General features: G+C 41.4%; 1 protein-coding gene across 8 annotated transcripts in view; it reads right to left on the bottom strand.

Annotated features, from left to right (window-relative positions):
* The window catches only part of CFAP54 (cilia and flagella associated protein 54), a 330,206-nt gene that overhangs the window by 158,187 nt on the left and 146,610 nt on the right, over positions 1–25,409 (bottom strand). For all 8 annotated transcript variants that reach the window (XM_015094809.4, XM_060413069.1, XM_060413070.1 and 5 more), the window contains 4 exons: positions 21,146–21,369; positions 20,910–21,045; positions 18,416–18,524; positions 2,196–2,348 (listed from right to left, as the gene is read on the bottom strand). In XM_015094809.4, the coding sequence (XP_014950295.2) occupies positions 2,196–2,348; positions 18,416–18,524; positions 20,910–21,045; positions 21,146–21,369 (622 nt within the window). The remainder of the gene's footprint in view (positions 1–2,195; positions 2,349–18,415; positions 18,525–20,909; positions 21,046–21,145; positions 21,370–25,409) is intronic.

Here is a 25,409-nt window from a genome sequence, read left to right as displayed (position 1 = left end):
AGGGAACCCTCTTACACTGTTGGTGGGAATGCAAACTAGTACAGCCACTATGGAGAACAGTGTGGAGATTCCTTAAAAAAACTGCAAATAGAACTACTTTATGACCCAGCAATCCCACTGCTGGGCATACACACCAAGGAAACCAGAATTGAAAGAGACACGTACACGTGTACCCCAATGTTCATCGCAACACTGTTTATAATAGCCAGGACATGGAAGCAACCTAGATGTCCATCAGCAGACGAATGGATAAGAAAGCTGTGGTACATATACACAATGGAGTATTACTCAGCCATTAAAAAGAATACATTTGAATCAGTTCTCATGAGGTGGGTGAAACTGGAGCCTATTATACAGAGTGAAGTAAGCCAGAAAGAAAAACACCAATACAGTACACCAATGCATATATATGGAATTTAGAAAGATGGTAATGATAACCCTGTATGTGGACAGCAAAAGAGACACAGATGTATAGAACAGTTTTTGGACTCTATGGGAGAGGGAGAGGGTGGGATGATTTGGGAGAATGGCATTGAAACATGTATAATATCATATATGAAATGAATCGCCAGTCCAGGTTCGATGCATGATACAGTATGCTTGGGGCTGGTGCACTGGGGTGACCCAGAGGGATGGTACAGGGAGGGAGGTGGGAAAAGGGTTCAGGATGGGGAACACCTGTACACCCATGGTGGATTCATGTTGATGGATGGCAAAACCAATACAATATTGTAAAGTAATTAGCTTCCAATTAAAATAAACAAACTTATATTTAAAAAAGACAAAGTTTAAACATGATATGTTGTGCTTAGTTGCTCAGTTGATTCCCACTTTTTGAGACCCCATGGACTATAAGCCTGCCAGGCTTCTCTGTCCATGGATATTCTCCAGGTGAGAATACTGGAGTGGGTTGCCATGCCCTCCTCCAGGGGATCTTCCACACCCAGGAATCAAACCGAGGTCTCCCACATTACAGGCAGATTCTTCACCATCTGAGCCATAGGGAAGCTCAAAAACATGATATGGAGGGCTAATTTAATGTAAAGTGTGTCTGTGGACAATACAACCAAAAACTGTGGATACATATCACATAACAAGTGCTTTCTGGGGGGAGAAGGGGAGCAACAATGACACATATATGCATTTATACATACATACATTATATATATATACATACATAGATACATATATACATAAGTAAACTTCTGTCAGTAGTTGTAAAAAAAACAATTGGTTTAATTTCTAAAACATCCGTTCAGAGAATATTAGCATCTTAGATGTTAAATTTAAATCTATTATTAATAACTTTAAAATACAATTATTTTAAATTTATTAATATAAATTTATTTTTATTATCCTGATAAATTTGAACAGTAAAGATTATTAACATAAATTAGGATTTTAGATTACCTAAATGTAGGTAATTTGGGATTTCTTAACCTACATTTGAGTATCCATTTTCTCTCTGAGGTTAAACACTTAAAGCCCTGCTTTGACTGAGTTTATAAGTCAATAGATTTTGAGAACAGAGAAAACAAGCGTAAGGTAACCAAACATAATGAATATCTTTTTTTAAAAGCTAAGATGAAAATCTATGGTATTAATAAATACCATAGATTTATTAAAATCTATGTATATTAAAATGCATCTATTTGTTTGACATTGATAAAGTAGTGCTTTGGTAAAGGACTGTAGTTAATTCTGTACAAATCAATTAATCTACTGATGAAAATAAAACAAGACTATAGCACCATACTTGCAAAGCAAATAGTAAGGACACAGAGGTATAGAATCAAACATTAACACTGCTTTCATATTTACTCCACTCAAGGGAGTATACTCAGAAGGCATAAAAGCAGATAAGCGAGGCAGTGCTTTGGTTGGAATCAAGTATGGGAAACAGAGGTGTGATCCACTGGATAAGAAGAAAAAAGCGAAAGGCAGCTGACAGCAGGCATGGAAGTGGGGGAAGGAGGAACCTACTATAGAACATGATAGACCCACAGGGTGGTACCCTGTGGAAATAAAGAGACAGGAACACAGAGCAAGTACAGTCAGCCCTCTGTTTCTGGAGATGCAGAGCCATGGATACTAGGCAGGGGGGAGCTGACGGCAAGGGACATGTGCATCCACGGGGGGTCCCAGAACCCATTCCCCGCAGGTGCATAGGAACGACTGGAACGACTATATTTCACCTTGTGTCTGTGCGAGAAATAACGAAAGCAACTTTCTGCTGTGCCGGATTGATCTGTTGTGATATTTGGATTTTTCCAAGGTCTCTCTAAAACATCTCAGAGTGTCTGTCACGTCCACAGGCACACAGAGGAGCTCTTTGGCTCTGCTGTATTCTGAAAGGAAAGGGAAGAGTGATGTTAGGAATGAAATGTTGCAGCAAGCCAAGGAGCAGCAAAAGCCTTTCTAATTCAGAGAATTTCTTGGGCCCAAACTAAAGCTGCTAAATTCAAAGCCCCCAGGTCTGTAGCAGGTGTTTCAATGTTCACATCAATTTTTTTTTTTTTGGTTTATTTGACAGTTCTTTAAAAAAAATAAAAAAGAACTTAGGAAACTTTTGATTCGTATGAAATGCAAATAACTTTAGATCTTGCCAATTTTCTTTATGAAGCCTCCTACTTTTTCCTTTGCTGATCATAAAAGATGAAATAATCTGCTCCTTTTCAGCAGCCTCTTCAAAGCCAAGGTGCCTTGGGAAAGAGACGAAAGGAGGAAACAAAGAAGCTTGGAGATGGGCAACTGCTCTCTTAAGAGAGGAAAAGACAGCTTTCAAACACTGGAGAAGGCAGAGGAAAAGATGAGGCCATAAACAGGTATGGAACTGAAATGCTATCCTGAAAAGTGGCCAGAAGGGCAGATGTTGGCAGAGCTGCCGTGAGGTCTCTGGAGAGGAAGTGACAGACCCATGAATCAGGCTGCCTACCAGCTGCATATGCCATGAAGCAGGCATGTGGGAGAAGGAAACACGGGCTTCAGACTGAACGACAAACAAATTTACCCCTTCAACGAATTGAACAGGTCAAATAACCCCTGTCAAATCTGAAGTCGTGAGAGTCCAGCAGCTTGCTAGGGAACAGGGCTGTAACAGCTTAAGAGACACTGACCTTTGCCCTCAAGAAATCCACCCTTTGGCTGAAGCGATGAGGGTGTTTTAACACTGGAGTATGAAAATCACACTTACAGAGCGTCTGGGGACACACCAAAATGATGGAGAGAAAGAAGAGAGATCAGTGCAGGAAGGAAAGGATGAGCAAGAAACAGTTCATGGGGGAAAAGACATGCCAGCTGTGTCTTAGAGAACAGGGAAGATTATCAGAAAGGGAAGGGGTTTCAGATAGAATGAGAAGAGCTGAAGCTGGGACGTCCCTGGAGGTCCACTGGTTAAGACTTCCCCTTCCAGTGCAGGGGTTAGGGGTTCAATCCTCGATCAGGGAACATGCAAAAAAGCCAAAACTTAAAACAGAAGGATTATCGCAACAAATTCAATAAAGACTTTAAAAAGTGGTCCACATTGAAAAATTCTTAAAAAAAAAAAATAGCTGGATCTGATTAAGTGTTTATACTATACCAATAACTATTCTAAGTAAACACTGTGATAGTCTTATTGAATTCTAGCAACACTCATAAGAGGTATGTCCCATTATAGCCTCCTTTCACGGATGAGGCGAATCAGGCATAGAGAAGTCTCAGCTTCCCTTGGGTCACAGAACCAGCTTGCACAGGAGAGGGTGGAATCAGGATTAAAAGTGGCAGTGCAGGGCACAGTGAGATGACCTGGCCAGTCCTTTTGAACCAAGAAGGGCTTCCAGAGGCCTAAAGCCCTCACTGTGTATTTGGCCTTCATCCTCTTTAATGGGCAGCCAAGAAAGCGTTTTGAGTAAGACCCCAGCAGAAGAAGATTCATATTTTAGGAAGCGTGAGCCAGCAGCTGTATGCACAGCAGGCTGCAATAGAACAAGGGTGGTGGCTGAGAGGTTATGAAGTTATAACACCGACATAGTACGATTTGTTTAAGATGGTAGCAGTGGGAACAAGGAAGGGACACAGCGAAAATCCCAATGTTAGAAGTGATTGGAGGATGGTTAATTGGCTACTAGGCGAAGAAAAAAAAAAAGAGTGCAAATTGCTTCTTATCCACCTTTTAGGGCTGATGACCTTGCTTCCTACCTCAATGGGAATAAATGGAAGGAATCCAAATGGATTTCCTGCAAGCCCCTACCCCTAGACCCACACAGCCCCCAGTCCCCGTGCTATCTACACTGCAGGGTCATCACGCCAGCAATTCTCCTCTCTCCTCCCAGTCACCAGTTTTCCCCTCTGCTGAGTCAACATGCCATTTTGCTTTTTTCCCTACTTTTAAAAATCATCAAAAATTTTGTGTTCATTGCAGCATTAGTTACAGCAGCCAAGATATGGAAACAACTTAAGGGTCCATCAACAAATGAATGGATAGAGAGAATATGTTATTTACCCAATGGAATATTATTCAGAGCCATAAAAAAGAAGGAAATCTTGTCATTTGTGACAACATGGATGAGCCCTGATCAGACAGAGAAAGGCAAACGGTGAATGATCTTACGTACATTTGGAATCTAAAAAAATCGAACTCAAACGAACAGAGAAGAGAATGGTGGTTGCCAGAGGCAGAGTTGTGGGTGGTCAGCAAAAATGGGTGGAGGTGACCCAAAGGTACAAATGTCAATTAAAAGACAAATAAGTTCTGAAACTGTAAAGTATAGCACAGAGACTATATCTAAATTTCTAAAAAAGAACTTTTTAACCCTTTCTCTTGACCCTTCTTTCCCCTCAAGCCACCATCCTATCTCTCTGCTCCATTTTATAATTAAACTCCCCCAAAAGTTCTATTTTCATTGTTCCCCATTATCTCTTGATGCTGCTGCTGCTAAGTCACTTCAGTCGGGTCTGATTCTGTGCGATCCCATAGATGGCAGCCCACCAGGCTCCCTTGTCCCTGGGATTCTCCAGGCAAGAACGCTGTAGTGGATTGCCATTTCCTTCTCCAATTCTCTCTTAAATCTGCTTAAATCAGACTTTTCTCCCATTATTTCACCCCAAGGATCATCACTAGAATAAATCTAGTGTTCAATTTTTAGGCTTTATCTCACATAAATTTTCAACAGCATTTGACCCAGTTGCTAACTCCTCCCTCCTTGTAATACTTTTTCACTTGGCTTACAGGTCCTTTACCAACCTACTGACCCCTCTTTCTTAGCCCTCTTTGCTAATTCATCCTTGTCAACCCAAACTCTTAATATTTGAAAATCCCAAGGCTCAACCCTTAGACTGCCTCTCTTTTCTTCATAACTAACATTTGAGACAGGCTGGACCCTGGGACCCTTTACTGGAATACTTGCGTCTGGACAAATGTCTCCTCCAGCAATAGAATACAAAGAAATTATAAGCGACTAAAACCAACTGTGTGCATGCACTGCTGCTGCTGCTGCTGCTGAGTCGCTTCAGTCGTGTCCAACTCTGTGCGACCCCATAGACGGCAGCCCACCAGGCTCCCCCGTCCCTGGGATTCTCCAGGCAAGAACACCGGAGTGGGTTGCCATTTCCCTCTCCAACGCATGAAAGTGAAAAGTGAAAGTGAAGTCGCTCAGTCGTGTCCGACTCTTGGCGACCCCAAGGACTGCAGCCTACCAGGCTCCTCCGTCCATGGGATTTTCCAGGCAAGAGTACTGGAGTGGGGTGCCGTTGCCTTCTCCAGTGTGCACGCACAGTTGGGGCAAATCATGAACAAGATACACAAAGGCCAAAACCCATCTGCCATCTCTGGGGCCTGGAGCAAAAGCAGGATACTGCACACAGCACCACCAGGGGCATGGGGAGACCAACCTCAGTGACTCCCTTGCCAACACACTGACCTGCTCTCACACCCAATTTAAGAAACTAGCCCCTTGTCAGTTGGAGATTGAGGGAAGGGAACCTATTACTTCTTCTCATTCCTTTGTGCTGTAGCATAAGTCCCAATGAAGCCTTCCTGAATTCCTTATCCTGTCTCTTATCAATTTCTATTGATTAAAGAGTCCAAGAACCCAGTTCAGTAACACATTCACCCCCTTGATGATCTCATCTGGTCTCATGGGCCTAAGTATCTACATGCTGGTGGCTCCCAAATTTCTATCTCTGGCCCGATCTCTCTTGAAGTCCAGGCTCATTTATCCACTGGTCTCCTCCACTGGGCATTTAATAGACATCTCACACTTAGCATATTCCCAACTGATTTCCTAAGCTTTCCTCCCTAAACCTATTCCTTTCATAGTCTTTCCTCATCTTATTAAAGGGTGGTTCTATTTTTCCAGTTGCTCAGGCCACAAACTGGCATCATCCTTGACTTGTTATCTCATCTCAAGCCCCAAGTCAAATTCACAACAAATCCTGGAGGCTCCCCATTCAGAAAATGTCTGGAGTGCCACCATCTCTTCCCAGATCTACTCACCACTTCCATTCCACTGTGCTCCAAGTCCTGACATCTCTTTCTGAATCACTGTGACTACCCCCAATCAATCTCCCCGTTTCTACGCTTGCCACTCTCAACAAAAGAACCAGAGGACCCCCTTTAAAATATAAGTTATCTCATGTCACACCCCTGTCCAAGACTCCCCCATCACCTAGAGCAAACACCAGTGTCCTTGGAGTGACCTCTAAGGCCCACCAAGAAGAGGTTCCCTGTGACCTTACTATTCTCCCCCTTACTCCCTCCCACACTGACATGTTTCCACACAAGGGTCTTGGCACCAGTGGTTCACTTTGTCCTAGAACATTCTTCCTTCAGATATCCCCAGGTCTGATTCCTCAAGTCCTTAAGCTTATGACTTAACTATTAACTCCTCAGTAAAAGCCTCTTGATGAAAGTGAAAGAGGAGAGTGAAAAAGTTGGCTTAAAGCTCAACATTCAGAAAACAAAGATCATGGCATCCGGTCCCATCACTTCATGGGAAATAGATGGGAAACAGTAGAAACAGTGTCAGACCTTATTTTTTGGGGCTCCAAAATCACTGCAGATGGTGACTGCAGCCATGAAATTAAAAGACGCTTACTCCTTGGAAGAAAAGTTATGACCAACCTAGATAGCATATTCAAAAGCAGAGACATTACTTTGCCGACTAAGGTCCGTCTAGTGAAGGCTATGGTTTTTCCTGTGGTCATGTATGGATGTGAGAGTTGGACTATGAGGAAGGCTGAGCGCCAAAGAATTGATCCTTTTGAACTGTGGTGTTGGAGAAGACTCTTGAGAGTCCCTAGGACTGCAAGGAGATCCAACCAGTCCATTCTGAAGGAGATCAGCCCTGGCATTTCTTTGGAAGGAATGATGCTAAAGCTGAAGCTCCAGTATTTTGGCCACCTCGTGTGAAGAGTTGACTCATTGGAAAAGACTCTGATGCTGGGAGAGATTGGGGGCAGGAGGAGAAGGGGACGACTGAGGATAAGATGGCTGGATGGCATCACGGACTCGATGGACGTGAGTCTGAGTGAACTCCAGGAGATGGTGATGGACAGGGAGGCCTGGCGTGCTGCGATTTATGGGGTCGCAAAGAGTCAGACACGACTGAGCGACTGAACTGAACTGAACTGAGGCCTTCTTTGATCTCTCTCTTTAAAATTGTCACAACTTCTGTTTTCTTCTCAGCACCCATTAGCTTCTGACCTACTATGGGTTTTACTGATTTATTGATTGTCTGACTACTAAAATGCAAGTTCTGTGAGAGCAGAGATTTTTGCCCATTTGTCCACTGAATTCACCCCTGGCCTATAACATGGGCCTGTACCTATTACATGGTATGTGCTGAATAAATAGTCATTACACGAATGAATGACAACAATTTTCAAAGCTAAATGCTTGGTACAAATTTATTAATGATCACTTCTATAGGCCTTAATCTCAATTTATTGTCACAGTACCCTTTAACCTCTGTACCACCAGGGAAGCCCATCTTACAACTAATAGAGATAAATATCACTCATACTTAACAAAGGAGGAAAAGTGACTTTGAGGGACAGTCACTTGTCTTAACTGGAGAAGGAAAAGGCAACCCAACTCCAGTATTCTTGCTTGGGAAATCCCATGGACAGAGGAGCCTGGTAGGCTACAGTCCATGGGGTCACAAAGAGTCAAACATGACTTAGCAATTAAAAAAACAACAACAACACTTGTTTTAAGCCCTTACAAGACATAAGAGAGAGAACCAGGGTTTTAGTGTGACGCCTTTCCCAAATAGTTTCCCAAAGGGTGTCAGATTTGGGGAACAGGCAATGATCCTAATTTAACACCTGCTAGTGTGGGCACAGAGACACTTTGAGAATAATACAGATTAAGCCTGGGGTCCTTGTAAGCCCAGTGAGGTCTTGGTGAAATTAATAACATGGGGTCACATTCAATGGCTGTGGAGACACATCTTTCATTACACCTTGATGTCTAGAAACCCTGGAGGCTCTGGTCACACCAGGAACAGGGCCACGTTGAGAGGTGCATCTGTGCCCCCAGCAAGTTCACTCATGACTCATCTCATGACACACTTCCCTGTCACCTATATAAGAGGATCAAATAATGAGGCACAGGTCACACTCCTCCTGCCAACTTCACTCTCCTGTGTCTCTGCATGTCTCCACCACCCCCGTCTCCTCTAAGCATGTGCAGTCCTACGTGAGTCCTGACAAGGCATGCCCTCACCCCTCCCACCCCAACCCTTACGCACAACATCCTGAAGATCATAGGTTTCTTCCCCATTTCTCCACTTTTCCTGCCAGAATTCAAGAGCTTGGCTTTCATTTTTTCTTCCATAGAGAGTGAGATGAGGGAAAGACATTCAGCAAAGCAAAGGAAAAGGAGGAAACTGGAAGCCCTCACATATTAATATTTTCAGACAGTAACTTTCTCAGGAGGCCTTCATTTGCAATATCTGTTAAAACTGGGATGGTAAGATTTACCTCCAAGAGTTACTAGACTATGTTTTAACCTGTTTGTGACATGTCCAGCACAGTATTGGTCATGCAGGAAGCATTTAATAAATGGAGCTCACATTATGACTGTTGGTCATATATTTTAAAAATGTCCACTGAGCACGTACCAGTACTAGGTGCCATGCCAGGCACCAAACAGGTACAAGTGAACAAAATAGACACACTCCCTCTCTCCCAGAGCTTACATTCTAGAATAAAAGTCAGAAAGGCATTCCAGTGATTAGAGATTATAAGAGGGAAAAGAAGAGATGTTTGCCATCTTTAAAATATGGGCTCTGAATAAAATCATCCTGCTATTTTTTAGCAAATACATGCTTAGAAATAATTTGTCTCTGTTGTTTTCCTAAGTTATATTTTACTTTACTTTTTCCCCTTCTTTCAAACCCTAGTATACCCTTTTTTTCTTATTGTCTAATTAGGCTTCTGTTGGTGTTTTGGTGGTTGTCTACAAGAGATAAATGATGCAAAGCAATAAGGAAATATCATTAGCTTGCAGGGCTTATTCTGCCATCTCTGTCTCAAGGGTCCCTCTCTGAGAACTTCTATGGATAATTCAGAAGCTGTTTTAAAGGCACTAATAGCCTCAACAGTTTGAAATAGGTAAAAATAAGAAGGAGGAGGAGGAGAGAAAAGACTAGATTTACTACATCTCTCGTGTACCAGTGTAGACATTAAAACTGAAATGCCAGTGACTCCAGAGAGATGGGCTCAACAAGGAAGGATCCCAGTGAGTGATACAAAATTTGGGCCACTTTCTCATCTTTGGTGACATCAATCCAAATACCCAGAGGCACTAATTGTCAGGAAACATTTAACAGGAGGCTTTTCGTGTGTTGTTTTGAATCTATCAGGAATTTTTTGGTTTTTATTAATTCCTGAATACTCAGGAATTAAGTGGAGAGGCAAGCCTCTCCCAGGGGCTGAAGAATCTAGACTTTTTTTTTTTTTACTAGTTTTTCTATACAGTGATAAGTATCCTCTTCTTCCTTTGAACCTTACGGTAAAAGTGATTGTTTACAAATCTCTCTCTTTAATATGGATTGCCTATGTTTTTAAGTCTGGAATTTTAATCTTTATCTTTGTTAAGAATAACAACTTTGTAAGACAGTATATATATACACACCACGTTAATTAAAACACCTTTGCTCCATCAGAGCTTTGGTCCCTGTGTCTTTCTTTCTCTTTCTCTCTCTCTCTCTCTCTCTCCCTCTCTCTCTCCCTCTCTCTCTTTTTCAGGCTGATCCCCTGGAGCGCAGAGGCTCTCTGAGTTCACTTTCCTGCCTGGGCTTCTAAGACCCTCTTGAGAAGGCACCCTACACCTTCACCCCATTGAGAGGGCGCCTGAGGCCTTTGTGAACAGAACAAGCCCCATGCAGGGGCTTTATTGGCTTTCCACATAAACCAAGGAATATCAGCCTCTTTCTCTCTCCTTTACTTTCTTATCAGTCGACTCCAGACCACCAGGTTCCAGTCCATTACAAGACCTCAACTCTAATAAAACACATCAGCCAAAGGGTTCAAAATTCCAACACACTTGATGGCTGAATTATCCTGTTAGAGAACTTAGATACCAATAAGGTCAAAACTGAAGAAAGAGATCCCAGACAGAAAGCAAAAACAGCTACAATAAAAGGCATATCCATAGAGTTACCACCCTTTGAAGCTTAACAAGCAGGTGAGTTACTCATCCATACAAAAAATCATCTATAAAGTAAGGTATTCTCACTCCTCCAAATCCTACAGAGACTGTACCAAATTACATATGCATTATTAAATAGCTAGAGGGAAAATAGAATGCTGTTAAATAATGAGAATACCAAATGTTCCTAGGCATCGGAGCGTTACAGTATCTGTTCTGAAGAATTAAATGTATCAAGCATTACCACCAAATGCTATTATGCCAAAAGAAAATTTATGATGTTCTAAAGCAGCGATCTGGGGTGGAAACCATCAGGAGTATACTTGGTCTTTTTTTAAAACTCTTAAGAATTGCAAACATGTCATGGTGATGTACATAAGGACCATCATGCTTATAAACACATTAATGATCTGAATTTAGTACACTAAAAAAAAATCAGCATCTTAAAATTTTGCCTAATAAGCCCAAAAGCACAGCCCAAATTATGCTCTTAGACACAGAGGTCCTAGAGTTTTATAAGGAGGTATCAGGTGGATACCAAGATTTTAATGATAATGGTTCAGTGTAAAACCTGCAGTAGTTATGCAGGCTCATCTTAAAATTGTGCAACTATCATAACAAGTAACAATAAAATATCTGTTCCCCCATGACTACTGATATATAGCAAATTTTTTCTTGACTGCTATAAGTTAAGAGGAGAATCTAACCTGAAAAGGACAAATGACAGACAGACCTGATAGCTCAGTGGAGCCCTGTGAGCAATCAGACAGACCAGGGTTTGAACCATGATTCCAGCACTCACTTGCAACATTTAATTATCTAATGTGTAATATAAGTATAATAACATCTACCTCCTATAATTGTTGAAGAGTTAGTTGCTCAGTTATGTCTGACTCTTTGCAACCCCATGGACTATATGTAGCCTGCCAGGCTCCTTTGTTTGTGGAATTCTCCAGGCAGGAATACTGGAGTGGGTAGGCATCCCTTCTTTAGAGGATCTTCTGGACCCAGGGATTGAACTCAGATCTCCTGCACTGCAGGCATATTCTTTACCATCTGAGCCACCAGAAGATAATAAAGTACTGGCTCAATCAATTATTACTTCCATTACAATATTTTTTAGATCTTATCTGTTTGAATACTCCTACTCTGTCCATGGGCTTCCTAAGTGACTCAGCAGTAAAGACTCCACCTGCCAATACGGGAAATTCAGGTTCAATCCCTGGGTCGGAAAGATCCCCTGAAGAAGGAAATGGCAACCCACTCCAGTATTCTTGCCTGGAGAATTCCATGGACAGAGGAGCCTGGCTGGGCTAAAGTCCATGGGGTTGCAAAAGAATCAGACATGACTTAAGAGACTAAACAACAACTCTGTTCATTGCTCAAACTAGCTCTACCTCCACCACCATTGAGAACCATCTCAAAGGATCACTGAAGCCTGATGACCCCATCTTTCTTTCTGCCCTACCACCCACCCGCTTGCCTTTCCAAATATAACCTAACAACAGACTGGCAACGTGATTTCCTGACACATTGCAGCCATTGTCATTAAGCACCTACCGGTCACATGGGTCTAGAGTTTTCCTAGGTATGCTTTTCCTAGCTCTTAGTTATCATTTTGATAACAAGCATTTTCTTTTTTTGTTGTTGTTGGAGTATATTGGATTTACAATGTTGTGTTAGTTTCTGCTGTACAGCAAAGTGAATCAGCCATGCATATACATATATTCACTCTTTTGAAGATTCTTTTCTCATATAGTTCATTACAAAGTACTGCAGGTCCTTAATAGTTATCTATTTTATGTATAATAGTGTGTATATGTTAGTCCCAATCTCCCAATTCCAGAGAAGGCAATGGCACCCCACTCCAGTACTCTTGCCTGGAAAATCCCATGGGTGGAGGAGCCTGGTGGGCTACAGTCCATGGGGTCGCTAAGAGTCAGACATGATTGAGCAACTTCACTTTCACTTTTCACTTTCATTTTTCACTTTCATGCATTGGAAAAGGAAATGGCAACCCACTCCAGTGTTCTGGCCTAGAGAATCCCAGGGACGGGGAAGCCTGGTTGGCTGCCGTCTATGGGGTCGCACAGAGTCAGACACGACTGAAGCAACTTAGCAGCAATCTCCCAATTGACCCCTCCCCCTCCCCACATCACATCCCCCCCCCAACTCCCCCACCCGCAGTAACCAGAAGATTGATAACAAGCATTTTTGACACATTTTCTCACATTTGTTGCCAGTTCTTTTTAGGATGGAGGGGACAGTATAAACCACATTGTGAGTTACAGATCCCAAGTTGGGGGATCTCCAGGGGTTTGACAGACAAGATGAAGAAAAGGACAACACACCCAGGAAGAAAGATGCTCTTTGGAACTAGTCACACATGACTGATGAGGGGAAGCTGTTCCTCCTGTTCACTGAATATGAGGAAATAATTTATCATTGGCAGTAAAACCTGCAAGTTCATGGTCACCAACCCTACTCAACTGGATCGTCTACACTGCTCTGCAGCTCTCCTATCTTCCTTTCTCCTATTTTTCCAGTCCACTACTTCACACCCCTCCTAGAATCTCAACCTTGGCTGTGCTCTCAACTCCCTGCTTCATTAAGAAAATCTCTAGTGCCCAGTAAAGATGCCTTCAATTTTACCACTACCATCTACAAATTTTCCTGCTTTTGAACCTGTTCTCTCCTTCCTTTCTTATCTAGCATCAGGGGTGTTCCAGCATCCTAAGTCCCGTATATCCCATTTTCTACCTTGTTTATCCTCAAGTTCCTTGCCTGATCAAATATCTTTCTCTCCTGGCTCTTCCATTTCATATAGAAATATTCTCCTTCTCTTCTACTAAAACAACCACACAAATAAAACAAAGCCCCCCTGGGTTCCACTTTCCCTTATGGCTGCTCCTGCTTCTTTCTTGTCATTTCTAAGCTTCATCAAAGGCAATCCTCACTGACTCTGTGCAGGCACAGCTTACCACAACCACACCCACCACTCAAAACACTGCCATTAGCCTCACAACCATTTCTTTGAAACTACTATTGTTAAAGTCATTCATTCAGCAAGTGGACACTGAGTTCCTACTATGTGTCAGGTACTGATGAAGGCATGTGGATTCCATCGATGGACAAACCAATTGTCCTTGACCTCACAGAGCTTACCTTTTATCAGCAGAGACAGACTAGTAATCAATAAATATGTTTTTTAAAACTGAGTTATAGAATGTGATAAGTGGCTATAAGCGCTTCAGGGGAAAAAAAAAGAATACATTTATTAGGGTAAGGGGAATTGGAAGGAAGGAAGCAGGATGCAGTTTCAAACAGAATGGTCAGGGTAAGCCTCACTGAAAAGATGAGATACGCACAAAGATTTTAAGGAAGTGAGGGGTTTATCAGAGAGCCACCGAGATGGGGGAAGAGCACTTCAGGAAGGAGAAACAGCTATAGCAAGACCCTAAGGTGAGGCTGTCATAGCAGAAAGGCCAGGGACAGTGACCTCCCAAATCCAATGGACAGAATCCCTCATCTTAGTTGACCTCTCTCTGACTGTTGACTCATACACTCTCTCTCTCTCCTTGGCCTTATTTGTAACACTCTCAGTTCCTGTACCTCCCACCTCTTAAGCTATATCCCAATTTCTTTCAGATATGGGCTCTGCCTCTGTTTTTTCCATCACAGTCACTAGGGCTCTTCACATAGTCTGTCTTTATCCTTTGGGGCACAGAGTATAATCACACTATGCACCCCTTTTGAAGTTAGATGTGGCCACATGATTTTAGCCAGTAAAACTGTGGACAATGTGTCACCTTCAAGTATCAGCTTGAAGAGCCATCATCTGACTTATATATAAACTATGAATATAAAATTATAAAATATGAAAAATACACAAAACATTATTTTTCCTCATTAAAAAATGGAGACAACAACAAACCTACCTCATCAGGCAGTTGTAAGCTAATATTCACAAAACATTTATCAGAGTGCCTGAAGTCCAGTGAATTTTATTGGGGTTGTTATAATAAAACAATCCACGTAAAGCCCTCAGTGCAAAGTGTGTGGTATATGCGTGTGGTTTCACTTCAAAGTATTAACCATTTACTATATGCCTCTAATTATAGCTGCCGTAGAGGATAACACTAGTGTCCTGTCTCTTGCCTCTAAAACAATCATGGAAGCCTGTGTTGAGATGGACATTCCATCAATCCATGATGGAGGCACTCACTGAACACAAGCATGAGCAAGAAACAGACTTTTCCTTGTCTTATGGCAATGAGATTTGGGGATTGTTCATAACTGCTATGTACCCCAGCCCTTTCTGACTGACACAGATTCCAAAGTGATGGCATCCCCAGGTCCATACTCCTAAGAACACCTTCTGGGTGACCTTGTTCAAGCCTCTGATTTCAACCAATACCATGCATTGGTGATGAAAATACAAACCTGCTGAGTGCCTCACTGATGTATCATCAGTTCAGTTCAGTTCAATCACTCAGTAGTGTCCGACTCTTTGTGATCCCATGGACGGCAGCACACCAGACCTCCCTGTCCATCACCAACTCCCAGAGTTTACTCAAACTGAGGTCCATTGAGTCGATGATTCCATCCAATCATCTCATCCTCTGTCATCCTCTTCTCCTCCTGTCCTCAATCTTTCCCAGCATCAGGGTCTTTTCAAATGAGTCAGTTCTTCGCATCAGGTGGCCAAAGTATTGGAGTTTCAGCTTCAGCATCAGTCCTTCCAATGAATATTCAGGACCGATTTCCTTTAGGATGGACTGGTTGGATCTCCTTGCTGTCCAAGGGTCTCTCAAGAGTCTTCTCCAAAACCACAGTTCAAAAGCATCAATTCTTTGCTGCTCAACTTTCTTTACTGTCCAACTCTCACATCCATACATGAAGTGAAGTGAAGTCACTCAGTTGTGTCCGACCCTTTGAGACCCCATGGACAGTAGCCTACCAGGCTCCGCTGTCCATGGGATTTTTCCAAGCAAGACTACTGGAGTAGGTTGCCATTTCCTTCTCCATACATAACTACTGGAAAAACCATAGCTTTGACTAGATAGACCTTTGTCAATAAAGTAATGTCTGCTTTTTAATATTCTGTCTAGGCTGGTCATAACTTTTCTTCCAAGGAGCAAGCGTCTTTTAATTTCATGGCTACAGTCACCATCTGCAGTGATTTTGGAGCCCGCCCCCCACCCACCCACCCCCCCAGAAAATAAAGTCTCATACTGTTTTTGCTGTTTCCCCATCTATTTGCCATGAAGTGATGGGACCAAATGTCATGATCTTAGTTTTCTGAATGTTGAGTTTTAAGCCAACTTTTCCACTCTCCTCTTTCACTTTTATCAACAGGCTCTTTAGTTTTTCTTCACTTTCTGCCATAAGGGTGGTGTCATCTGCATATCTGAGGTGATTGATATTTCTCCCAGCAGTCTTGATTCCAGCTTGTGCTTCAACCAGTCCAGCATATAAGTTAAATAAGCAGGGTGACAATATACAGCTTTGATGTACTCCTCTCCTGATTTGGAACCAGTCTGTTGTTCCATGTCCAGTTCTAACTACTGCTTTCTTTGAGACTGGAATGAAAATGGACCTTTTCCAGTTCTGTGGGCACTGCTGAGTTTTCCAGATTTGCTGGCATATTGACTATAGCATGTTCACAACATTATCTTTTAGGATTTGAAATAGCTCAACTGGAATTCCATCACCTCCACTAGCTTTGTTCATAGTGATGCTTCCTAAGGCCCACTTGACTTCACATTCCAGGATGTCTGGCTCTAGGGGAGTGATTACACCATCATGATTATCTGGGTCATGAAGATCTTTTTTATATAGTTTTTCTGTGTTTTCTTGCCACGTCTTCTTAACATCTTTTGCTTCCGTTAGGTCCATACCATTTCTGTCCTTAATTGTACCCATCTTTGCATGAAATGTTCCCTTGGTCTCTCTAATTCTCTTGAAGAGATCTCTAGTCTTTCCCATTCTATTGTTTCCCTCTATTTCTTTGCACTGATCACTGACTGACTGGATGATTCTACTCAGTTATTATTCAGACACCTCAAACTCAGTAATAGCAAAGAGATGTCTTCCTCTAACCTGCCCCCAGCTTCAGTATTTTTTAATAGAGTGAAGATACCACAACCACTTAGCCACTCAAGCCAGAAATCAAAGCAACTTGAACTCCTCCCTTCCTCGTGCATCCCCCTCACCTAACAAGCATACAACTGCCCACCCTTCTGTTCTCACTATCTAAGCTCGGACCTCATCATGCTCTCCTGCCACCATGTGGTCTCCTTCCAACCTATTCCCCACATTGCTGAAGTGTCCTTCAAGAACACAAATATGATCATTTCATTTTCCTTCTTTAAACCCTTCTAACTAGCTCCCTTCAGCTTCCTAGATAAATTTGAGTCTCTTTACCCTACCTTCTAAGACCCCTTATTATCCATTTCCTGCCGACCTTTCTACTCTCAACTTTTGCCTTTTACTTTTATGATAACCCCACTAAATTACATAGAGTCTCTCAAAAATGATGCTAGCCATTAACTATTATTGTTTATAGCAGCAGCAGGAGTCACAACAGTATAGACCTTACCACTCTACACTATCATCTCTGGCTTATTTATCGGTCTCTTTCAATGGGCTGTAAATCATGTAACAAATCTTTAGTCTCATTCATCTTTGTATTCTCAGGACCTCAGTCACTCATTCAGTTCAGTCACTCAGTCATGTCCGACTCTTTGTGACCCCATGGACGGCAGCACGCCAGGCTTCCCTGTCCATCACCAACTCCCGGAGCTTGCTCAAACTCATGTCCATCAAGTTGGTGATGCCATTTAACCATCTCCTCCTCTGTCATCCCCTTCTCCTCCTGCCTTCAATCTTTCCCAGTTTCTCAGGACCTAGTATAGCACTTAACACATGATAGATACTCAATAAATATTTGCTGAATGACTGAATGGCTGCCTGACTCAAGAAATGAATGAATGAATGAATGCAGAAATACATACATACACACATACATACCTAAAATCAATAGACAAATAAATGAAGGAATCCAAACATATCAAGGCTTCCCAGATCATGCTAGTGGTAAAAAACATCCCTGTCAATGCAGGGGATAGCAAAGGGAAGACTTGCATTTCTTTCCTCTACCCAAAACAGAGACAGGAAAACCACCACTGAGAGAGGTATTACTTCCATTTTCATCCCTTCCCATCATCTCATTCTTAAAAGCCACATTGCCAAAACATTCCAAGAGGCCTCACCAGCTAAAAGCAAAGGAGTCATAATGTTTCAGAATCTTCTGTTGTACTCTTGTTTAAAAACCAACAAGTTAACCTTGGTAACACCAGTAGAAAAATAATCCATACTGATTATGGAAATGGAAGTTATTATGGCGATTAAGATAGAACCAAGAAAATAACGAAAGATCAGTTTAAAGAGTTCCCAAGTGAGATTAAAAACAGAGAAAAACTTGTGAAACAGTCTTTTCTCATCTTTAATTTTTCCCATCAATTTCCTTTCTCCCTCTTCTCTTATTTCCCTTTTTTACCTTACAGGTTAAACTAATAAAAGACATGAGTTTTAATTCCCCTTAAGTGACATTTATGGCAATATAAGATGGCAAATATCAAGTGGATTATTTTCAGTCAAATCTGCAAAAGAGATTTTACAAACACTTTAATTATAGGAGACTGGACATGCAGAACACAACAGCAAATCTTGCTTTGAAGAAGAGAGAAAGAGCTTCAAGCTAAGATTGGTTCCAACCTGAATGGATAAGCTTTTTAAGGACATCTGCTCGCTGTCCTATAGCTGTCCCTTTATTGGTTGGAGGATTAATCTTGAGCTGTATTCCAACGAAATTTCGGCAGGTTATCTTTAAAAAGAAAGAAAACAAACATTACTTAGGTATTTAGAGCCAAAATTTTTGCTTACTTGAAATGTTCATCTTATTTTTCCTTAGCCAAAAAGAAGAGATACAAAAAGATGCTACAAATAAAAGCTCCAGAGTAACATTCAATCATGAGAACTTTTGAGGGAAAAAAAGTGGCTACATAATTTTTCATATTTCTTATGTATACCACAGCTGGAAAAGCATTAGGCAAATTATGTAGAGCAATTAGAATAATTTCTCTGATGTTCTATAAATTCACTAGTCTAAATATATCTCCCATTATGTAAGTTGAAACATATTTAAAATAGAGGCTGCTTTTTCAATGGCATATTTCCCCTCTACTCATAATTAACGTAATTTAAACTTCCCTGGTGGAGTTTTTCAGAACTAACGTCCTCTGTAGTATTTTTTAAAGTATTTTTTAACAGATAATTGAGTCCTAAAATGATAAAATATATGAAACAGATCATTTTTAGACATAAGGTAATTCTTTTAAAAGGTCCAAGATCCTCTTCTCTCCATTTCTCCACCCCACCTCCCACACCTCTGCTCAAAATACAACCATCCTTGAACCCCAGTCTGACGTAGACGATGCTTCTTTATTATTGTCTCTTGTAGTTACCTCTATTAGGAGATGAAAGGACAGTCTAAGAAAATGCAAATTCCTTCCCCCCGCCTATTAAGACCTTACTTGACCTAGTCCTTCCCACCTCTCCAGCTTCATTTAAAAAATCTTCATTGAACTATTATGTGCCACGCACTACTCTAAGCTCACAGATGATAAAGCAGAAAAAAAAATAAGCAAAAATTCCTCTTCTTGTGGTACTTATTCTAGTGGAGATAGACAATAAACAAAATATATAGAGTACGTGATAAAGTGGACTAAGTTATAAATGCTATAGAGAAAAACAGACAAATAGACACATACATTTAAACAAGGCAGTGAGGAAAAAGTCTTCACAGAGAGTGTGATATTTAGTCAAGACTGGAAAAGGTGTGGGAAAAAGCAATGTGGACATTTGGGGAGAGGAGAGATAGTTGTAACTAGTTTTGCTTCTTTGATTAAACCCTGACTGATACAGGCAGTTAGATATGTCAGCACAGAATACAGGAGAAAGGTCTAGACAGGACATGTAATTTTGGTAGCCATCATCATGAAGATGTTTACTTTGAGCCACAAGTTGAGTTAACTCTCCAAAGGAGAATACCTCAATAGAGTACTGGAGGCCCAAGAACAGAGCGTTGGGCTGAACTAACACTGAGACACTGGGGAGAAGAGGAGGAAGCACCCAAGAAGATGCAGAAGGAGCAGCCCCTTATTCTGATCTCTCTTGTCTGCTGCACTGTAGGGTCTGAGCTTCCTTCCTGTCCCTTCTCAGGGTCTTTGATCCTATTCTCTCCTTAGGCTGGAATGTTCTTTTCCACTATAGGGCTGGCCCCTTCCCACCAAATGTGACCATCTCCAAGAGACCTTCTTGATCACCTCGGCTCAACTTTTCCACCTCTCACCTCAGCCTATCTCTATCCCATGTACCTATTTTATCTTCTTCAGAGAATTTATGCTGATCATAAATCTTTTAATCTGTTTACATGTTTATCCACCGGTCCTATCTCCATGCTTCTGAAACTAAACTCCATAAAGCAAGAACACAGCTCTCTCTTTATAGAATATGCAAGAGGCAAGAATATGCCAAGACCATAAGCAGTCTTTGTGAGAAAAAAAAAAAAATGGGAGCTTTCTCTGGGGAGCTGCAAGCCCCTCAACCCTACATGGACTAGTGTGTGGGCAGGGGCTGGATTCAGCACCCCAACATATGCCAAGTGCCCTAGGGCAGGACACAGACTGCACAACTGAATGCAGCAGCTCTAATCTTAGGGAGTCAATACATATTTATTAAGCTAATAAATGAGAAAATAGATGTATCTCTTCCCTCCCCCAACTTAAAGCTGCAACATGTCATTAGTGAGCCCTAGGTACTTTTGCCTTCATGGGCCTACGGCTCCATCAAAAAATATTGTTAAAACTGCAACATTTTCTTTAACATAAAAGTTCCTTTTTTCTTCTTATTGTAAAAGAAATCAAAACATTTAATGGCTCCTAAAGGAGTGCTATGTCTCCAGCACTCTTCCCACTGTGTCTAATGGTAATCCAGCTTTGACCTGGATATAAGCTCCTCGTGTACAAGGACTTAATTCTTTTTTTCTCTGAATCGGGAAAATACTGGCAAACAGTGATTCTCAACAATGTTTGCTGATTTGAATGATAAATGCCTAAGTGAAAATAGCAACGTTTATCTGACCCCAAATCTTGCTAGTTATACGGGTACTAAGAAATCACAACTGCATGAATAACAGAGCCAAACTTACCTTCTGTTTGTATTCAGTCTCATATCTTACACAAGCCTGCTGGCTGATGTCTGGGCCCTTGCATTTGGATATTTGCAGTAGAAGCTGGCGCTGCGCGTAAACCAGGAGTGGAGTCACTTGCTCTGTATATCTTTCACTAGATAAGAGTAAAATGTATATTAGAAACAAACATTAGTAAAGACACATTCCTCTCAGTAAAGTCTATTGCTGTTACCCGCCCTATCAGAGGTACTTACTGCGAAACTGCATTGAACTGAATGGCAAGTGATACGAGTGTTTCCCATTTTTCTACTTGATAGACAAGTTCCAGAGATTTTAATACAAAGTCATGGATCCATTTCAAATCGACCACATTGACGTCATCCAGAGGATGCTCAAAGGTAAGGCTGGAACCACCTTTATCATTTTTAATATTTCCGTAGCAACTCGGGACACTGAACTCTCCTTTTTCATCAATAGTCTGCAAGTAGCACATTGAAACAAAACTTTGAAATTTCATATTTCACTACATGTTTGGTCTGAACACGGAATGAATAGCTAAAAATATAACATGGAAAAGAACTGAACAGAAAAAATCGAACATATTTATTATGCAAATCAAAGCTTGATGATACTGTTCAAAAGCTCTACTGTGATGAAGTAAATGTGTTACATTTGTGCTGTTCTATACAGTAGCCACTAAGCACATGTGGATACTAAGCTGTTGAAGAATGACTGCGGCAACTGGATTTTTAAGTTTAATTATTTAAGCCTAAATATAAATAGCCACATATGGTTAGTCATCACTATACTTCCTGGTACATAGTCACTATTTAAGTAAGAACATTAAACCAATAAATAAGGTAAAGTTATGAGGGAAAACAGACTATAATATATACAAATAATTAAATTTCCTTAATACATTGATTACATTCAGTTTGTACAAAAATTTGCCCAGTTCCCTGATGCAAATGTCAAACTTAGGGAGAAAAAAGTCTTCTCAGTTGAGTTCAGTCCAGTCGCTCAGTTCAGTTCAGTTGTGTCCGACTCTTTGCAACCCCATGAATTGCAGCACGCCAGGCCCGCCTATCATCACCAACTCCCAGAATTCACTCAAACTCATGTCCAATGAGTCAGTGATGCCATCCAGCCATCTCATCCTCTGCTGTCCCCTTCTCCTCCTGACCCCAATCCTTCCCAGCATCAGAGTCTTTTCCAATGAGTTAACACTTCGCATAAGGTGGCCACAGTATTGGAGTTTCAGCTTCAGCATCAGTCCTTCCAAAGAAATCCCAGGGCTGACCTCCTTTAGGATGGACTGGTTGGATCTCCTTGCAGTCCAAGGGACTCTCAAGAGTCTTCTCCAACACCACAGTTCAAAAGCATCAATTCTTCTACACTCAGCTTTGTTCACAGTCCAACTCTCACATCCATACATGACCACTGGAAAAACCATAGCCTTGACTAGACAGACTTTTGTTGCCAAAGTAATGTCTCTGCTTTTCAATATGCTATCTAGGTTGGTCAAAACTTTCCTTCCAAGGAGTAAGCATCTTTTAATTTCATGGCTGCAGTCACCATCTGCAGAGATTTTGGAGCCCAAAAAAATAAAGTCTGACACTGTTTCCACTGTTTCCCATCTATTTCCCATGAAGTGATGGGACCAGATGCCATGATCTTCGTTTTCTGAATGTTGAGCTTTAAGCCAACTTTTTCACTCTCCATTTTCACTTTCATCAAGAGGCTTTTTAGTTCTTCTTCACTTTCTGCCATAAGGGTGGTGTCATCTGCACATCTGAGGTGATTGATATTTCTCCCAGCAACCTTGATTCCAGCTGGTGCTTCTTCCAGCCCAGCGTTTCTAGTGATGTACTCTGCGTAGAAGTTAAATAAGCAGGGTGACAATATACAGCCTTGACGTACTCCTTTTCCTATTTGGAACCAGTCTGTTTTCCCATGTCCAGTTCTAACTGTTGCTTCCTGATCTGCAGATAGATTTCTCAAGAGGCAGGTCAGGTGGTCTGGTATTCCCATCTCTTTCAGAATTTTCCACAGTTTATTGTGATCCACACAGTCAAAGGCTTTGGCATAGTCAGTAAAGCAGAAATAGATGTTTTTCTGGAACTCTTCCTTTTTTGATGATCCAACGGATGTTGGCAATTTGGTATATATATATGTCCCCTCCTTCTTGAACATCCCTCCCACTTCTCTCCCCTTCCCACACCTCTAGGTTGCTACAGAGTCGATTTGAGCTCCCTGAGCATACAGTAAATTTCCATTGGCTATCTATTTTGCATATGGTAATGTTTATTTCCATGTTACTTTCTTCATACATCCCATCCTCTCCTTCCTCCCCACTCACTGTGTCCATCAGTCTGTTCTCTCTGTCTGTGTCTCCTTTGCTGCCCTGAAAATAATTTCATCAGTACCATCTTTCTAGATTCCTTATATATACATGACTATACAATATTCACTTTTCTCTTTCTGACTTACTTTGCTCTGTATAATAGACTATAGGCTCATCCACCTCATTAGAATTGACTCAAATGCACTCCTTTTTATGGTTGAATAATATTTCACTGTATATCCATACCACAGTTTCTTTATCCATTCATCTGTTGATGGACATCTGAGTTGCTTCCATGTCCTAGCTATTCTAAATTGTGCTGCAATGAACATTGGGGTACATGTGTCTTTTCAATTTTGGTTTCCTCAGGGTATATGCCTCCTAGTCAGATTACTGGGTCATATGGTAGTTTTATTCTTAGTGTTTTAAGGAATCTCCATACTGTTTTCCATATTGGCTGTATCAATTTACATTCTCACCAAGAGTGCAAGAGGCTTCCCTTTTCTCCACATCCTCTCTAGGATTTATTATTTGTAGATTCTTTTTGATGATGGCCATTCTAACTGGTGTGAAGTGATATCTCATTGTAGTTTCAATTTGCATTTCTCTAATAATGAGTGATGTTGAGCATCTTTTCATGTGTTTATTAGCAAAATCCTTTAGATCCACCTACTGGCCAGACTATCAGAAAAGGGCATGGCAACCCACTTCAGTGTCCTTGCCTGGAGAATCCCATGGACAGAGGAGCCTGATGGGCTACAGTCCATGGGGTTGCAAAGAGTTGAACACGACTGAAGCAACTTAGCATGCACACACTGGCCAGACTATAGCCCAATAAAGTTAGTAGGGCTTCCCTGGTGACTCAGCAGTAAAAAATCTGCCTGCCAGTGCAGGATACATGGGTTCAATCCCTGGGTTGGGAAGATTTCCTGGAGAAAGAAATGACAACCCACTCTGGCATTCTTGCCTGGGAAATCCCATGGACAGAAGAGCCTGGCAGGCAACAATCCATGGGGTCAGACTAAACAACAATAACAACAAACCAAGTCTAGCCTCTCCTAATTTGATGTTATCATTAAAGGTAACCCCAACAATAACATGCATAGGAAAGAGAAGGTATCAACAAAAGTAGTAAAGACCAGGAGTACTTCCACTTGCCTCAAAAACAGTAGAGGATACATATTCCCTTCCATAAGATTCATAGTCCTTGAATTTGGAAGAGACCTTGAAAATCATCTGCTTGTGAAGGTATGAATACTAGGTGTGACATACATAACCTATGTGAATTTGCCCCCTTAGCACAGTGTCTGGCACATAACATGCTCAATAAAAGATGTCATTTTGCTGATGTTATAAGCTCCACCCTTATAATCTAATAATCAAAAGTCAAAGAACTCAAATGACACTAGTTCCATTTACCTAAGTTCTCTTCCTGTGTGGATGAAAAATGGAATAATTTATGATTATATGTGAAAGATCCAAAGTTACTGCCAGATTTGTTAACATTTCTCCATTTCTAAGCAACAGTTAGAACTGGACATGGAACAACAGACTGGTTCCAAATAGGAAAAGGAGTACGTCAAGGCTGTATATTGTCACCCTGCTTATTTAACTTCTATGCAGAGTACATCATGAGAAACGCTGGACTGGAAGAAACACAAGCTGGAATCAAGATTGCCAGGAGAAATATCAATCACCTCAGATATGCAGATGACACCACCCTTATGGCAGAAAGTGAAGAGGAACTAAAAGCCTCTTGATGAAAGTGACAGAGGAGAGTGAAAAAGTTGGCTTAAAGCTCAACATTTAGAAAACAAAGATCATGGCATCTGGTCCCATCACTTCATGGCAAATAGATGGGGAAACAGTGGAAACAGTGTCAGACTTTATTTTTTTTGGGCTCCAAAACCACTGCAGATGGTGACTGCAGCCATGAAATTAAAAGACTCCTTGGAAGAAAAGTTATGACCAACCTAGATAGTATATTCAAAAGCAGAGACATTACTTTGCCGACTAAGGTCCGTCTAGTCAAGACTATGGTTTTTCCTGTGGTCATGTATGGATGTGAGAGTTGGACTGTGAAGAAGGCTGAGCACCAAAGAATTGATGCTTTTGAACTGTGGTGTTGGAGAAGACTCTTGAGGGTCCCTTGGACTGCAAGGAGATCCAACCAG

Source organism: Ovis aries, chromosome 3, assembly GCF_016772045.2.
Source record: "Ovis aries strain OAR_USU_Benz2616 breed Rambouillet chromosome 3, ARS-UI_Ramb_v3.0, whole genome shotgun sequence".
NCBI classification, from domain to species: Eukaryota; Metazoa; Chordata; class Mammalia; order Artiodactyla; family Bovidae; genus Ovis; species Ovis aries.
The sequence above is the reverse complement of the archived record's forward strand: the minus strand, read 5'-3'. Positions and strand labels throughout refer to the sequence as shown.